This window comes from Mandrillus leucophaeus, unplaced genomic scaffold (genome assembly GCF_000951045.1).
Source record: "Mandrillus leucophaeus isolate KB7577 unplaced genomic scaffold, Mleu.le_1.0 Scaffold521, whole genome shotgun sequence".
Lineage (NCBI taxonomy): Eukaryota > Metazoa > Chordata > Mammalia > Primates > Cercopithecidae > Mandrillus > Mandrillus leucophaeus.
The window spans coordinates 75,512-93,495 of NW_012105598.1; the positions used below are offsets into that span (position 1 = coordinate 75,512).

At 44.8% G+C, this 17,984-nt stretch overlaps 2 protein-coding genes across 3 annotated transcripts in view; one reads left to right on the forward strand and one right to left on the reverse strand.

Moving 5' to 3' along the window:
• Positions 1-17,984, reverse strand: part of EIF2AK1 (eukaryotic translation initiation factor 2-alpha kinase 1) — a 49,147-nt gene that overhangs the window by 6,269 nt on the left and 24,894 nt on the right. The window contains exons 6-11 of one of the 2 annotated variants that reach the window (XM_011996657.1): positions 17,460-17,540; positions 15,835-15,934; positions 14,174-14,231; positions 12,127-12,454; positions 9,737-9,848; positions 8,609-8,709 (exon numbers count right to left, since the gene is read on the reverse strand). In XM_011996657.1, the coding sequence (XP_011852047.1) occupies positions 8,609-8,709; positions 9,737-9,848; positions 12,127-12,454; positions 14,174-14,231; positions 15,835-15,934; positions 17,460-17,540 (780 nt within the window). Of the gene's footprint in view, positions 1-8,608; positions 8,710-9,736; positions 9,849-12,126; positions 12,455-14,173; positions 14,235-15,834; positions 15,935-17,459; positions 17,541-17,984 lie in introns of both variants that reach the window. The other variant, XM_011996655.1, reaches the window with a different exon arrangement.
• Positions 1,617-7,145, forward strand: ANKRD61 (ankyrin repeat domain 61). Its single transcript, XM_011996654.1, has 3 exons — positions 1,617-1,832; positions 3,386-3,483; positions 6,045-7,145. The coding sequence occupies exons 1-3, from the start codon at positions 1,617-1,619 to the stop codon at positions 7,045-7,047; spliced, it is 1,317 nt and encodes a 438-aa protein (XP_011852044.1). The 3' UTR covers positions 7,048-7,145.

Sequence of the window (17,984 nt, forward strand, 5' to 3'; positions counted from 1 at the left end):
CCAACATGGTGAAACCCCGTCTCTACTAAAAATACAAAAATTAGCCAGGTGTGGTGGTGCATGCCTGTAATCCCAGCTACTCAGGAGGCGGAGGCAGAATTGCTTGAACCTGGGAGGCAGAGGTTGCAGCAAGCCAAGATCACACCACTGCACTCCAGCCTGGGCAACAGAGTGAGACTCTGTCTCAAAGACAGAAAAAAAAAAAAGGTAAGGGAAAAAGAAAGGGAAGGAAAGGAAAAGAACTGTCTTGTCGCATCCAGAGATGTGACTTTCTATGTGTGAGAAAACATTTTAAATGGCTTTTTCAAGGCATGATAAATCTAAGCACTGGCAGCTAGCCTGTGAATGTAACAAACCGCATGGCTCATCCACCTAGAAGATCACAATAAGCAAACAGGATGTAAAGGAGAAGTCAGCCCATAAAAGGGAAGACAGTTTCGTTACTGGGAAATCCAAACTTAAGTGGGGAAGGGACCAGGGTATAACCTTCTAAGGGGATAATGCAACTCAGGCGACTTCCGGGAAGATCGTAACCCTGTAGTCCTTGACCAATGAGGAACCGAGGTAGGGACTTGCACGCTAGGAGATAAATTACCTATTATAACTGCCCTGGGTGTACCTGCCTACCAGACACACGGCCTTACAAGACTGCTATTAAAAGTCTGACTTTCACTGTTCTTTGTGCCTCCAAGTTCATTCTTTGGGTTTGGATGGGTGAGCATGCTTCTTACACTATGAAAAAACTTTGATTTTTTTTTTTAAAGACAGAATCTCACTGTGTTGCCAGGCTGGAGTGCAGTGGCGCCATCTTGGCTCACTGTAACCTCCGCCTCTCAGGTTCAAGCAATTCTCCTGCCTCAGCCTCCTGAGTAGCTGGGACTACAGATGCACGCCACCATACCCAGCTAATTTTTGTATTTTTAGTAGAGACGGGGTTTCACCATGTTGGCCAGCATGGTCTCAATCTCTTGACCTCGTGTTCTGCCTGCCCTGGCTTCCCAAAGTGCTGGGATTACAGGCATAAACCACCACGCCCAGCCAACTTGAATATTTCTTAAAAGCTCCCAGATAACTCATATGTATTAGCCAGGGTTAGGAACTAATAAATCACACTAAATGGCTTTATTTAAGCAACGAGTGCAGACCCAAAACATCTCTCAAACTATTCCTATGCCAGAGAAAAATGGAACCTGTAATGGGGAGAGGGAAGATTCTATTATAATAAAAACTAAAAAATAGGTTAAAACTTTTCTTACTTTAAAAGTAATAATTTAAACTTTGTATTTTAATGTATAAATTCCTCTTTTTTAGCTTTGATCATTGTTGCAGCTACACTTGAATTGGAGAGAAATCAGAAATAAAGGTGTAAGATAATAGCTTGGATCTGTCTTTATGATAGAGTAGAAAACCCTAAAAACTGCTGACATTTGACATTATATGATCAAGGAACAAAGTCTGGACGCTTGGTTCCAAACTTTGATGGACTGCCTTCACAGATACAATTCTTGACAAATTCTAGAACAGTTATAGAACTGAACTGAAAGAATCATCATAAAGAGACTGAAACTGACCAATTCCATAACAACATTTTCCCCTGAAGTCTTAACGTTTTTCTCATGGGGAATATACCCAGGAAAGGAAGCAGAGACCTGGTGGTTGACAGTGCCACGTCCCTGGAAGATGGCCCATCCGCAGCACTTCACTCGAAACTCTATGAAGCCATCATGAGAGAAGACTGCACTACGATCGAGGTACTCCTGAGAAATCACCCTGTCAACCAGCCCATCACCATTCTGCCCAACTCCACCAGCAGCAGATTACTTCTGAGCCAGGTACCCCCTTTTCTGCTCAGTCACTTCTGGAAAAAAGTCAGGCTGCTTAGAAACGAGCATCATCTAAAGCTGGTGAACCTGCTAAGCTCACAGCCCTTACGAGGCACGACCCCAGCTCACTCCACACACACTGCAGTGCTCCCCAAAGCCCTCAAAGCCTCCCCTGCACATGTCATACACAAACCAACACGAGAAAACACCAGATCCTGTGTGGCTGGAAGACCATTCATGTCATCTCTCAAACATACCCATGGTGCTAATCTCCGAGTGGTCAAATTAGTTTTTCCCTTTTTTGGCCAGACACGGTGGTTCACGCCTGTAATCCCAGCACTTTGGAAGGCCGAGGTGGGTGGATCACCTGAGGTCAGGAGTTTGAGACCAGCCTGGCCAGCATGGCAAAATCCCGTCTCTACTAAAAATACAAAAATTAGCCGGGCACGGTGGCAGGAGCCTGTAATCTCAGCTACTCAGATGGCTGAGGCAGGAGAACTGCTTGAACTCAGGAGGCAGAGGTTGCAGTGAGCCGAGATCGTACCACTGCACTCTCTAGCCTGGATGACAGAGCGATACTCCATCTCAAACAAACAAACAAACAAAAAATAGTTTTTCCCTTTTAATATATACATTTTCAGTTTCTAAATGTTTATACAATGATTATTACCTTTACAATTAAATTTTTTTTTTCAAAAAGGAAGTCACCCTCTCTTGTACCCTACTGTCTTATCTTATAGCCACGGTGTAAAACCACTACTTACATGTGTGTATTTTAAGAGTTGGCGGCCGGGCGCGGTGGCTCAAGCCTGTAATCCCAGCACTTTGGGAGGCCGAGACGGGCGGATCACAAGGTCAGGAGATCAAGACCACCCTGGCTAACACGGTGAAACCCCGTCTCTACTAAAAAAAATACAAAAAACGAGCCGGGCAAGGTGGCGGGCGCCTGTAGTCCCAGCTACTCGGGAGGCTGAGGCAGGAGAACGGCGTGAACCCGGGAGGCGGAGCTTGCAGTGAGCTGAGATCCGGCCACTGTACTCCAGCCTGGGCGACAGAGCGAGACTCCGTCTCAAAAAAAAAAAAAAAAAGAGAGTTGGCACAAACAGCTCTACTAATCATAGACAGAACATATGCTGCATTATATTTGAAAACCCTTAAGATTCAGGTTTTACTGCTGATAATACGACTTTTGGCAACGACACGGCACCTACTTGTCCATCACCCTGCAGGTTAATTTAAGGACTAAGTGACTTCATAGCAAGTACCATTAATATCACACCACAGGCTCTTTGGAAGAATCAACTTTCAAAACTTTCCAGAGCTTTCGAGTGTTATTTCTGTTGCCTCAGTAAATGTGCGTTTCTGTAAAACACAGATTTTATAGTAGGGAATCCACTGAGTTTTGATCATTTAAAACAGGTAGTAGAAAAGGAAACTTTCAATGCACATACCAGAAAAAGAGTAAGCCAATGAGACAGTAAATAAATGTATTGCCTTTGAAATGGCAAGCTAACACAAACAGTATTTTTAACTACACAATGTGTTTTGTTTTCCCTCCAAAGCACACAGAGTCCATCATGCCCATCCATCTGGCTGCCAAGTACCACAAGGCCCAGAGTCTGCTCTGCCTGTTACGGCATGGCGCTGACCCAGAAGTCAGGTAAGTTAACTCCACCGAAAATCATGTCTTTTTTTCTTCTTTATTTTTTTTGAGGCAGGGCTCTCGCTCTTTCGCCCAGGCTGGAGTGCAGTGGCACAATCTTGCCTCATTGCAACCTCTACTTCCTGGGTTCAAGAGCTTCTCCCACCTCAGCCTCCCGAGTAGCTGGGACTACAGGCATGCACCACCATGCACGGCTAACTTTTGTATTTTTAGTAGAGACAGGGTTTCACCATGTTGGCCAGGCTGGTCTTGAACTCCTGGCCTCAAATGATCCACCTGCCTCGGCCTCCCAAAGTGCTGGGATTACAGCCTTCAGCCACAGCACCCAGCTTCACTGGCAATCATTTCTAAGTGAGGATATACCTGATATAGATTTTTTTCAGTTCATACATTTTTTTCCACTTAGGTTTGGACTTGTTCGTTCTTCAAGGTGACAGACTACACATTATCATGTTATGAATGAACCAATGTCTTTACTGAGTAGATGAGATAATCTGAAACACTGAGAAAAATCCAACATCACAAACATTTTGCCAAATCAATGCACATTCTGAGGATTAAGTGCTCAATGGTGGTGTTGTGAGGAATGCAGTAAAGTCCTTGCCATAGCCCTCAATAAGTTTAACCACCAAAGTTAGGTGTGAAAAATAAAATATAGGTAGACAATAGATTTTCTTTTTTGTTTGTTTGTTTTTTGAGACAGAGTCTCACTCTGTCACCCAGGCTGGAGTGCAGTGGCGCAATCTTGGCTCACTGCAAGCTCCGCCTCCCGGGTTCATGCCATTCTCCTGCCTCAGCCTCCCAAGTAGCTGGGACTACAGGCGCCCGCCACCATGCCTGGCTAATTTCTTGTATTTTTAGTAGAGACAGGGTTTCACCATGTTAGCCAGGATGGTCTCGATCTCCTGACCTCGTGATCCACCCTCCTCAGCCTCCCAAAGTGCTGGGATTATAGGCGTGAGCCACCGTGCCCGGCTGATAATGGATTTTCTTGTTTATTACTCTCCACTAGAAGGTAAGTCGCATGAAAGGCAAGTTCACCTTGTGCACCACTGTATCTCCACCACCTCAACCAAATCAATTACTTAGCAAGTGCCCAGTAATACTATCTGAGTGAATGAAAGAATTAAGTAGTATATAGGCTGGGCGCGGTGACTCACGCCTGTAATCCCAGCACTTTGGGACCCCGAGGTGGGTGGATCATGAGGTCAGGAGTTCGAGACCAGCCTGACCAACATGGTGAAACCCCATCTCTACTAAAAATACAAAAATTTGCCAGGCATGGTGGCAGGCGCCTGTATCCCAGCTACTAGGGAGGCTGAGGCAAGAGAATCACTTGAACCCATGAGGCGGCAACTGCAGTGAGCCGAAATCACGCCACCACACTCCAGCGTGGGCGACAGAGCGAGACTCCATCCCAATAATAATAATAATAGAACTTCTTGCCCCAAATCCTTACCACGCTCCAGAAAAACCCACCCGAACTGTCTTGCTCCCAGACTCTCCCTTAGCACCCCACCCCAGCTCTGCAAGTCCTCTCGAAGTCCCTTCCACATCTCGACCATCACAGACTCGCCCCATTCTCCTCAGGGGACCCTTTCCTACCCTGCATGCCGCATGCGCTATGTGAGGCTTCTGCACCCCTCTAGAACTCTGCCGGCTTCCAGTATTTACTGAGCTGTTTCACTGTTTCACGTCTATCTTCCCTGCTAGACTGCAAGCCCTACAAAGGTAGGGACCACCTGCTGTTTCACCATATCCATAGCCTAGGGCCTCACGCTGAACAGATATATGTGAACTAAAATCATTTTCTAATTTCAGCAGAGGAGTTAGATTTACATAATAAACCTTCCCTTTTCTCTGCCAAAACAAAGGAATTTTTGGAAGCGCTTCTGTGATGAAGGCCAAGTTGTAAAATGCTCATTCCACCTGGCTTGGAGCAGGGAATGAACTTCAGAATGACCACAGGTCTTCAGATTCAACCCCTGTCACTTCTTCTGCTCCCTACACACTCACGCATAAAAATGTCAGGTAGGAGAGCAGAGACAGAGCCACTAAGAAAGGAGTCAACAGGAGTTTGGGCCTTCACGGCTCACTTCTATGGTGATAACAGATCACACTCAAGTCCACACAATTTCACGGAAAGCCAGTAACCCAGCCCAGCACTATGTGAGGTGCCAGGCTGCAGAAATCACTAAGATACAGCCTTGGAGGGACACAGCCCTAGTGGGGGCAGCACGGGTAAAAATAGGCCGCTCCAAGAAGCTGGGCCTCCTTCACGACATTGTAGAAAAGTGAAAAGAATTTTTCAAAAAAAAAAAATTTATGTATATAAAAAATGAAGCTAGGCCCCATCGTATAGGGATACATCCCACCACATCCCCCGAAAAACCCTGGGATAGCGAGAAACTACCCAGCAATACAGATTGTGAAACACATCCTTAAGGTAACTAAAGGGTCTGACTTCAAATAAATATTGGTTTCTTAAGCATTAACTGTTCACGTAGAGCCATTCCTACTGTGAATTCAGTGTAACGTGTAATCAATACCCATTCTAGGGACACAACAGGCCTCACCACACTCAAGTTAATACTACTGCACTGGCCAGTCACTTCCACCACGTGGGCAAAACCAGGCAACAGAATGCACAGGATCCTGACAGACATTCAGAATAACGCCATCACGTGTCTCCGCATCTTGTGTGCACATGGGGCTCAAGTTAACGCTCAAGGGGAAAGCAACAAACGTTCACCACTCCACGTGGCCATAGCATATGGTTGCTATCCAGTTCTCTCCATTTTGGCCCAAAATGGTGCCGATGTCAATGCTATTAATGAAGCCAGCATGACACCCCTTCACATGGCCGCAAACATGCTGAATAAGGAGATGATGGAAATGCTCATTGCCTGTGGAGCAAACGTCAACTGTGCTGTCTCTTCCACGGGAAACACGCCCCTGAAGCTTGCAGTGTGCACCGCATCAAGCAAAGCAGGCCGACTGCTCGGGGCGGGGGTCAGCTGCATCCGTCTGCTGCTCACTCACGGAGCCAAAGTCAACGCCCAGGACTACAAAGGCCAAACAGCCATCCACGAGGCATGCTTTGGAGGCAGAGAGGCAATCATCAATCTCCTGCTTGACTTTGAAGCAAATGTTAACATTTTAACAAGAAACGGGGAATCTCCAATTTATATGTATCTTCAGCGCAGTTTCAATGTAAGAGATACGGCACTTCTGGCCAGGCTACTTTATCACACTTATCCTCTGAGAATGACCGATAACCAAGGAATTCTCCCTGCAGGAATCATGCTACCAGAATTCCGCCTCTTAAGGGACACCCTAATAAAGCAATCGCAAAAACCTTTATCCCTACAGGGTATCTGCAAAAGAAACATCAGGAATATTTATGGGGAGAAATACAAACAGCACTTGAAGCAACTTCTCCCAATGACGATATGGAATTCTGTCTACTGCTGTTACGACCTGGCATACCTCCTGAAACAAGACCTCCCAGCTTCACAGCAGCAGGGACTTCCAGCCACTCAAACTGCATTTTCTGGCTAGACATGTCCCAGAAAATGCTTAACCTATCACCTTTGACATCCCAAATGTACAAACTACTGGTTCTTGAACACTTTCCAAAAAATAAAGTGATTTGCCTACTAACATTTTTGTTCCTAGATTTGTTTTTTCATGCCCTTTCCATGATTTAACTTCGGGCTGAAAAGTAAGCAAATTAATGTCAATCTCTTCAGCCAAAGACACAAATGTATTTTCTCTCTTTCTTGATAGTCTTTTGTGGATGAAAACCAAATAGTCATTACAGACTTTTTTTTTTTTTTAGACGGAGTCTCGCTGTGTCTCCCAGGCTGGAGTGCAGTGGCGTGATCTCGGCTCACTGCAAGCTCCGCCTCCCGGGTTTACACCATTCTCCTGCCTCAGCCTCCCAAGTAGCTGGGACTACAGGTGCCCGCCACCACGCCCAGCTAGTTTTTTTGTATTTTTAGTAGAGACAGGGTTTCACCATGTTAGCCAGGATAGTCTCAATCTCCTGACCTCGTGATCCACCTGCCTCGGCCTCCCAAAGTGCTGGGATTATAGGCTTGAGCCACTGCGCCCGGCCTACAGACTTTTTTAAAACAGCAAAAAAAAAAAAAAACCTTCCCATTTTGTTAAACTTTAAGATGAGTAATTATAGAGTTTACCTCTAAGTCTGCAACAATAAATGAGTATTTCTGTCAGCACTAAGTAACATTTAGCACTACTGATTTTATCAGTACTCAGAGCACACTTACTACCTGAAAAAAAGTACTCATACTCCACAGAGGATTTTCAAATGCCCAAAAATTACTACTTTAAAAAAGTTAACTTACAACCAAGTGCAGTGGCTCACACCTGCAATACCAGCACTTTGGGAGGTCAAGATGGGAGGATCACTTGAGCCCAGGAGTTCAAGATCAACCTGGGCAACATAGCAAAACTCTATCTCTACAAAAAAATTGGCCAGGCACGGTGGCTCACGCCTGTAATCCCAGCACTTTGGGAGGCCGAGGCGGGCGAATCACGAGGTCAGGAGATCAAGACCATCCTGGCTAACACAGTGAAACCCTGTCTCTACTAAAAATACAAAAAATTATCTGGGCGTGGTGGCGGGTGCCTGTAGTCCCAGCTACTTAGGAGGCTGAGGCAGGAGAATGGTGTGAACCCAGGAGGCAGAGCTTGCAGTAAGCCGAAATTGCGCCACTGCACTCCAGCCTGGGCAACAGAGCGAGACTCCATCTCAAAAAAATAAATTTAAAAATTAGCTGGGCATGCCTGTAGTCTCAGCTACCAGGGAGGCTGAGGTGGGAGGATCGCGTGAGCCTAGACATTGGAGCCTAGGCATCGCGCCACTGTGCTCCAGCGTGGGTGACACAGCGAGACGCTGTCTCAAAAAAAAAAAAAAATTTCAACCTAATGTTTTCTCACTCTGGATCTATCGAACAATGATTTGTCTGACAGTAATTATAACCTCCTAAACAAATGAACTAGGACATGTAATCTTATTTAATTCAATGTACCATCGTCAAGTCATCCCTGATACAAAGCTATCACTGCTTTCAATAATTTCATTGCCCCCACTTACCTTCAGATCTCGATGCACAATTCCCATGTTATGTATGTAAAACACACCTTCTACCAATTCTTGAAAAATTTTTGTTGCAACATTGGCCATAACATAAGGACCTTGAAGTAAAAAAAATAGTTTTATTTCTGTAATTTTTTTACTCATTACGTTTGCATTTAAATATTAATGTTCTAAATACATTAACATCTGACACTTAAGAACAATCAGATTTTCAACAAAGTCAAGGCAGAATGGTCTAAAACCTAGAAATAAGCAGAAAGGGTTCCTCAGCTAGCAAACAAACCATCACAAAGCAGCACTCAACAGTTGATGGACTCTGTCAACCAGAAAGAAAGTACCTCTAACTTCACTCAGAGCCCTCCCCTGTATTGATGACTTTTTAAACAATTCTTGGGTATCAGGCAACTAGATTTGATAAAGTTTAGGTTCCCTTCAACTCTTGACATTCTGGGATTTAATGCTAATAAATCTGGTATCCTAACCACAGATGATTAAAGATATTATTACAAATAATGGAGAAAGAAAAAAGATAAAATATGTTAGCTCCAGGAGTACAAGTCAATCATCTGGAATGCCTCACTTTCCAAAAATGACACGGCATATGGCCGCAAAAATGTAAGTACATTAATTCATCTATTAATATGATGACATACATTTAGAGGATGGAGAGGTTTTATAGGACTCACACAAAAATTGGTAAAGAAAAAATTCTGGCCAAGCGCAGAGGCTCACGCCCATAATCTCAGCACTCTGGGAGGCGGGGACAGGAGGATTGCTTGAGATCAGGAGTTGGAGACCAGCCTGGGCAGGATAATGAGACCTTGTCTCTACAAAATTTTTTTTTTCAAAATCAGCCAGACATAGTGGCATGCACCTTGTAGTCCCAGCTACTCAAGAGGCTGAGGTAGGAGGATTGCTTGAGCCAGGGAGGCCAAGGCTATAGGGAGCGGTGAATGCACCACTGCACTCCTGCCTGAGCAACAAACAGAGCAAGGCTCTGTCTCAAAAAAATAAAACAAAATAAATAAAAAAGAAAAACAAAGCACCTGAAGGCAACTCCTACATGAGATGGGGAAGATGTGACTGTGTCTATTTCCTGGCCCGGCAGACCCAGATGGTACTCACAGGCAGACTCGTCCACACACTCCCGGCTGCGCTTGTTTCTCTCGGCTATCCAGTCCCACAGCGAGAGCTCACACAGCTGCATCTGGATGTGCAGCATCAGGTGGTACTGGGCCTAGGAGAGGAGGTAGTGCCGGCTCCCATCTTTGCATGATTCACTCACATTATTCATTTAGCCAACAAATACTCATCTGCCTATTCTGGGCCAAGATGGTAGGCCTCTAGGGAAGTCATTTAACCTGTGTGGATTTCCCTTTGCAAGACAGAACTGCTGAGGACACAGGCCCACCCAAGAAGGCCAAAGTCTAATGAAAGCAACAGATAAGGAGAGCGATAATTAAAACAGGGTGTTGTAATACCAGCAGAAGGGGGGGCCAGGCTGAAGTCAGGCAGGAGTCCAGTGGCAGAAACTCTCAACTGTGACCCGGAGTAACTGGTCCTGAAACTGGGCTGCTTGCTACATAAACAGTTTTTAAAGCTAAGAGAAAGCAACAAAGAATGGCTGTATGATATTCTACTACTCTATATATTTCTACAAAGTATATATACTTTGTCTGGCTTCACATTGTACACAACTAATAACTTATTCAATAAAAAGGTAAGCAAACATTAAGCTTACTGTAGCCCACTGTATATACCATCTGATTGAGGCACCTAACAAAATTTTCCAAATACAATACAGAGAAATGAATCAATTCTGATTAAAAGTCCCCCAAACTCAAATCATCCAGATTCAGGTGAAAGTGTTCAAAGTTCTATGTTTCATAAAAAAGCACAGACTCAGCCAGGCGCGGTGGCTCACACCTGTAATCCCAGCACTTTGGAAGGCCAAGGCGGGCAGATCATGAGGTCAGGAGTTCGAGACCGGCCTGATCAACATAGTGAAACCTCGTCTCTACTAGAAATACAAAAAAATTAGCCAGGCATGGTGGTGGGCGCCTGTAGTCCCAGCTACTCAGGAGGATGAGGCAGGAGAAGCGCTTGAACCTGGGAGGTGGAGGTTGCAGTGAGCTGCGATCCCACTACTGCACACCAGCCTGGGCAACAGAGCAAGACTCCGTCTCCAAAAAAATAAATAAATAAAATAAATGCACAGGCTCGGTCGTGTGCAGTGGCTTATGCCTGTAATCCTAGCACTCTGGGAGGCTGAGGCGGGCAGATCACCTGAGGTCAGGAGTTCAAGACCAGCCTGGCCAACATGGTGAAACCCCGTCTCTACTAAAAATACAAAAAAATTAGCTGGGCAAGGTGGTGGGTGCCTGTAATCCCAGCTACTCGGGAGGCTGAGGCAGGAGAATCGCTTGAACCCAGGAGGCAGAGGTTGCAATGAGCTGAGATCATGCCACTGTACTCCAGCCTGGGTGACAAGAGCAAAACTTTGTCTCAAAAAAAAAAAAAAACACAGGCTCAGAAACACATATTCCGGGACAAGAATTAATTCTGCACTGTGTCTATGTAGATGGTATACACAGTTTTATAATCCTAACAAGACAGATTATATGTAGACCCTGTTAATTTTCATGTTTTTAGTTTTATTTATTTATTTATTTATTTATTTATTTTGAAACAGAGTCGTGCTCTTGTCACCCAGGCTAGAGTGCAGTGGCGCAATCTTGGCTCACTGCAACCTCCACCTCCCAGGTTCAAGCGATTCTTCTGCCTCAGCCTCCTGAGTAGCTGGAACTACAGGCACACACCATCACGCCTGGCTAATTGTTGTATTTTTAGTAGAGACAAGGTTTCACCTTGTTGGCCAGGCTGGTCGCAAACTCCTGATCTCAGGTGATCTGCCCTCCTCGGCCTCCCAAACTGCTGAGATTATAGGTGTGAGCCACCACACCCGGCCCAATGTTCATGGTTTTAATGCTACTACTTAAAATACTGGTGAAAGCATGGTGGCAGCATGACCATGGAAAGAGGGTTATATCAGTATAACCCTCAACAAGAGCATCCTGAAAACTACAACTAAAATAAAATCAATTTTAAAATGAAAAAGAGTATCCTGAATACTGACCTGGTAATCCTACTGGGACTCACCTAAAGTCATGCTACAAAATCTTTTTTGCATAAATATATCTTTATAGCATGATGCTAACATACAACAGAAACAGAGTGTGAGTGAGGCCGCTAACTCCAGAGTACACACTCAAGATGATCTGGAGCTGAAAATGGCCAGGGGGAAGGCCAGAAAGGGATGTGGAGGAGTTAACTAAGTGAAGAAGGGAGAACCGAACACAAAGGTCACATGGCAAGGGGAACATGGCCAGTAAAAGAGACCGAACGCAGGGCAGAAGTGCTGGAGGTGAGAGTGGGTGAGAGAAGGCCACACACCTGCACAGTCCTCAATACAATCACTACTGGACGAACTAGGAAGGTCTAGGAAAGTAATCTACCTCTGTCTGACCCAAAAAGTTGACATTTTCTTCGGAAGATTCTTCGGTGGATGTGAAACTATCATCTAGGTGGGAATTACACCTGAGTGGCAGCTGCTGTTCCATAATTGAACTGGTAGACAAACCAGCCAAGTCATTTTCCTGGAGCTCCAGGGTTGACTCAAGTTCACCGGAGTCTCTTATGACTAAACTGGTGGTATACTTCACTGACTTGTCATTCTGATTTTCAGTGTCAGATTCTCCAAAGCGTTTTCCTTTTTCTGGGGTGGGCTCAGCAAAGACAATGGATGAGCTGCTACTTTCATCATTTTTAACATCATATTGTTCTCTGAAAAAAAAAAAATGTAAACATAAAAGTCAATGGGCTGAGCACAGGGGCTCATGCCTGTAATCCCATACTTTGGGAGGCCAAGGCGGGTGGATCACTTAAGGTCAGGAGTTACAGACCAGCCTACCCAACACGGTAAAACCCCATCTCAACTAAAAAATACAAAAATTAGCTGGGTATAGTGGCATACGCCTGTAATCCCAGCTACTGGGAAGGCTGAGGCAGGAAAATGACTTGAACCCAGGAGGTGGAGGTTGCAGTGAGCCAAGATCGTGCCACTGTACTCCAGCCTGGGCGACGAAGTGAGACTCCGTCTCCAAAAAAAAAAAAAACAAAAGTTGGCCAAGTGCAGTGGCACATACCTGTAATCCCAGCACTTTGGATGGCCAAGGCAGGCAGATCACAAGGTCAGAAGTTCGAGACCAGCCTGGCCAATATGGTGAAACGCCATCTCTACTAAAAAATACAAAAATTGGCCAGGCGTGGTGGCATGCACCTATAGTCCCAGCTACTCAGAAGGCTGAGGCAGGAGAATGGCTCGAACCTGGGAGGCAGAAGTTGCAGTGAGCCGAGATCGCACCATTGCACTCCAGCCTGGCCAACAGAGTAAGACTCCACCCAAAAAAAAAAAAAAAAAAAAGTCAACGTACAGGTCTGGCAGTGGCTCACGCCTGTAATCCCAACACTTTGGTAGGCCAAGGTGGGAAGATCACTTGAGCCCAGGAGTTGGAGGCTAGCCTGAGCACCATGACAAAACCCCATCTCTACAAAAAATACAAAAATTAGCCAGACATGGTGGCACAAACCTGTAATCCCAGCTACTGAGGCAGCTAAGATGGGAGGATTGCTTGAGTCTAGGAATTGGAGGTTGCAGTGAGTTGAGATCATACCACTGCACTCCAGCCTAGGCAAAAGAGCGAGACCCTGTCTCAACAAAAATAATAAAAAATAGGCCAGGCACAGTGGCTCACACCGGTAATCCCAGCACTTTGGGAGGCCAAGGCAGGCAGATGACCTGAGTTCAGGAGTTCGAGACCAGCCTGGCCAATACGGTGAAACCCCGTCTCTACTAAAACTACAAAACTTAGCCAGGCATAGTGGTGCAGGTCTATAATCCCAACTACTGGGGAGGCTAAGTCAGGAGGATCGCTTGAACCTGGGAGGCAGAGGTTGCAGTGAGCTGAGACCATGTCACTGTACTCCAGCCTGGGCAATAGAGCAAGAATCCATTTAAAAAAAAAAAAAAAAACACTGACAGGAAATATCTGAAAGGAAGAAATAATTTAACATTTTGTAATGAAAATAAGCAAAGTCGAAAACACTCCTCCTGAGGTCCTTGTAGCAAAAGACAAAGATAGCTCAATGCAGGCCAGGTGCGATGGTTCACACCTGTAATCCCAGCACTTTGGGAGGCCGAGGCAGGCGCATCACAAGGTCAGGAGATCGAGACCACCCTGGCTAACATGGTGAAACCCTGTGTCTACTAAAAATACAAAAAATTAACCAGATGTGCTGGTGGGCGCCTATAGTCCCAGCTACTCGGGAAGCTGAGGCAGGAGAATCGCTGGAACACAGGAGGCGGAGGCTGCAGTGAGCCGAGATTGCGCCACTGCAATCTAGTCTGGGCAACAGAGCGAGACTGTGTCATACACACAAAACCCAATGCAGGTGACAAGAGGTAATGTCCTAATATATAACAGGACACACCCATTCACATACCTGTCCTCTTCCTGGTCGGAGAGCACTTCCAGAGTTGGCAACTCAATGGCAGCTCTGTCTGCTGCACAAAAACAAACAATCAGCTTCAAACAGCCCAGTTTTTTCAATTTGTAGTCAAAGACTCAGTTAAAATATACAAACTGTGTCAAATGAGACTATAAGTCTAAAACTGTCATGACCTTCTGGTAAAATACAAAAAGTTTATTCAAATGGCGCGTGTTAGGAACCATCAAAACAAAGCCATGCAACTACATTAGGGGTCGGCAAACATTACCGAGGGCTGGATAGTAAATATTTTAGGTTTTAGGGCCCTCTGGGACCCTGCTGTAACTGATCAATTCTGTTATGGTATAAAAGCAGCCATAGGCCTAGTGACTCATGCCCGTAATCCCAACTCTTTGGGAGGCCAAGGCTCGAGGATCACTTGAGCTCAGGTGTTTAACAACAGCATGCACAATACAGTGAGATTCCTGATCTCTATTTTTAAAACAAAATTAATTTTTTTTTTTTTTTCTTGAGACAGAATCTCGCTCTGTCGCCCAGGGTGGAGTGTAGTGGCATGATCTCAGCTCACTGCAACCTCCACCTCCCGGGTTCGAGTGATTCTCCTGCCTCAGCCTCCTGAGTAGCTGGGACTACAGGTCCTCACCGCCATGTCCTGCTCATTTTTGTATTTTTATTAGAGATGGGGTTTCACCATATTGGCCAGGATGGTCTCGAACTCCTGACCTTGTGATCCGCCTGCCTTGGCCTCCCAAAGTGTTGGGAATACAGGCATAAGCCACCGCACCTGGCTAAATATAAATGTAAAAAGCAACCATAGACAATATAGAAATGAATGAGCCTGTGTTATAATAAGCTTTATTTATTGACATTTAAATTTTGGGCCAGGCACAGAGGCTCATGCCTATAGTCCCAGCACTTTGGGAGGCCGAGGCACATGGATCACTCGAGGTGAGGAGTTCAAGACCAGCTTGGGCAACATGGTGAAACCCCGTCTCTACTAAAAATACAAAAATTAGCCAGGCATGGTGGCGCACACATATAATCCCAGCTACTCGGGAGGCTGAGGCAGAATAATCACTTAAGCCCAGGAGGTGGAGGTTGCAGTGAGCAAAGATCGCGCCACTACACTCCAGCCTGGGTGACAGAGCAAGACTCTGTCTCAAAAAAAGAAATTAATTTCACAAAATCTTTTGATTTTGTTCAAATATTTAAAAATATAAAAACTGGCTGGGTGCGGTGGCTCACACCTGTAACCTCAGCACTTTGGGAGGCTGAGGCAGGCAGATCACGAGGTCAGGAGATTGAGATCATCCTGGCCAACACAGTGAAACCCATTTCTACTAAAAACTACAAAAAAAAAAAAAAAAAATTAGCCAAGTGTGGTGGCGGGCGCCTGTAGCCCCAGCTATTCAGGAGGCTGAGGCAGAAGAATGGCATGAACCCGGGAGGCAGAGGTTGCAGTGAGCCGAGATCATGCCACTGCACTCCAGCATGGGCAACAGAGCGAGACTCCATCTCAAAAAAAATAAAAATAAAAATAAATGTAAAAACCATTCTCACCTTGTGGTATGTACAAAAACAAGGGCAGGCCAGATTTAGTCCACAGGCTGAAGTGTGCCAATGCTTCAACTACCACGTCATCAAAAACGGCTTACCTCGTGGCTGAATCACGTGAACATGTTCTATCCACGCAGTGTGATAGCCAACGATATTGGGGTGCTGAAGACCTGCGAGCACCTTCACTTCCCGTAGGACCTAGAAAAGAAATGCAATTAGATCTGCCTTTCGCTGATAACTTGTTAAATGTTTATGCAATACTTCTTCTTCCAGAGCAAAATACAGACGGCCCCTGACTTACAATGGTGTGAAGACATCACAATTTTTGACATACTTTGAATTTTGATCTTTTCCCTGGCTTGCAATATGCGGTGCATGAGATATGTGGTATTTTATTATAAAATAGGCTTTGTGCTAGATGATTCTGTCCAACTAATGAGTGATGTAAGTGTTTGGAGCACATTTAAGGTAGGCAGGGTAAGCTACAAAGTTTGGTAGGTTATGCATATTAAAATACATCTCCATGGCGTGAACCCGGGAGGCGGAGCCTGCAGTGAGCCAAGATCGTGCCACTGCACTCCAGCCTGGGCGACGCAGCAAAACTCTGTCTCCAATTTACAATATTTTCAACTTATGATGGGTTTATCAGGACATAATCCCATCATAAGATGGAGGAGCATCTGTAATGAAAACTCCTCTGTACAAGGCATCTACATTATGTTAAAATAATGGAATTTTTTTTTTTTTTTTGAGACAGAGTCTCGCTCTATTGCCCAGGCTGGAGTGAAGTGGTGCTGTCTTGGCTCACTGCAACCTCTGCTTGCTGGGTTCAAGTCTTGCTGGGTTCAGGTCATTCTCGTGCCTCAGCCTCCCGAGTAGCTGGGATTACAAGCATGCACTACCACACCCGGCTAATTTTTGTGTTTTTAGTAGAGACATGGTTGCGCCATGTTGGCCAGGCTGGTCTCACACTCCTGGCCTCAAGTGATCTGCCTGCCTCGGCCTCCCAAAGTGCTGGGATTGCAGGCGTGAGCCACTGCACCTGGCCAACATAATGGAAATATTTTTGAGAGACAAATGGCAATTGTTATAGCAACTAAATAACATATTTATATAGTACTTTACACTTTGTATGGCACACTTATCACCATTCTCTCTTTTGATTCCTACCCTAGTCCTCCAAGGTAAGTAAAATCACTACTGTCACTACTGTTTCAGGGCAGGTGACAGAAATGGCTCAGAGGACTGGGCAACTCATCCAGAACCACACAGCATGTCAGGGAGAAGACTGAACTGGAACTGGGCTCCTGTATTTTCATAACTAGCTATATTATATATCAATCATTTATTTTAAGAAACTAATATATTTTAAAAATTAAATATATATATATATATACACACACACACAAATTAAACAGGCATGGTGGCAGGCACCTATAATCTCAGCTACTTGGGAGGCAGGAGAATCCTTGAACCCAGGGGGGCGGAGGTTGCAGCGAGCCAAGATCACACCACTTCACTCCAACCTGGGCAAAAGAGCGAAACTCCATCTCAAATAATAATAATAATAATTTAATTTTGGTACTTTACTGTAACCCCATTCCTAGTAAACTGGAAATCCACACTGCCTATTTTTGCCAAATATACACACATACATGTATAACTCTTTCAAAAAGAACTAAATACACAATTATTCAAAATAAGTAATTTTTAAAAATCATACCTTCATGCAATCTGTTTTAGTTGCACCCTTAATCAGGATCTTTTTTATTGCATAATACTGACCATCTAATTTATTCCTGACCTGAAAAGTAGAAGAAAAGACAAAGTATATTGTGTCATTCAACTTTAACTGAATAAAGAAGTTATTTTAATCTGAGCTTAAACAATCCAAACTAGCCAAAGAGTTAAAATATAGCTAAAGACATGTCTCCTTACTATGTTCAGGGAAGTCAGCCAGATCAAGAGCTTTTCAGATAGTGTTGGGAGTGTAGCTCCGAAGAAGCTCTCGGCTGAAGAATGGGAATGTTAGCAAAAGGTCTATGTAAGCTCAAAACACAGTGGCACAACTTTTTTTAGTAACACATTTTTAATTAAAATTAACTATAGGTCAAAAATTCAAAGTTTCCAAAACCCACATAAAGAATCAACACAGTTGGCCGGGCGCGGTGGCTCAAGCCTGTAATCCCAGCACTTTGGGAGGCCGAGACGGGCGGATCACGAGGTCAGGAGATCGAGACCATCCTGG

Coding starts and splice junctions, on each gene's coding strand:
- ANKRD61 (XM_011996654.1), top strand. CDS start 1,617: ATGGGGAATATACCCAGGAAAGGAAGCAGAGACCTGGTGGTTGACAGT. Junction 1,833..3,385: donor GCAGATTACTTCTGAGCCAG/GTACCCCCTTTT, acceptor TTCCCTCCAAAG/CACACAGAGTCCATCATGCC. Junction 3,484..6,044: donor GGCGCTGACCCAGAAGTCAG/GTAAGTTAACTC, acceptor TACCCATTCTAG/GGACACAACAGGCCTCACCA.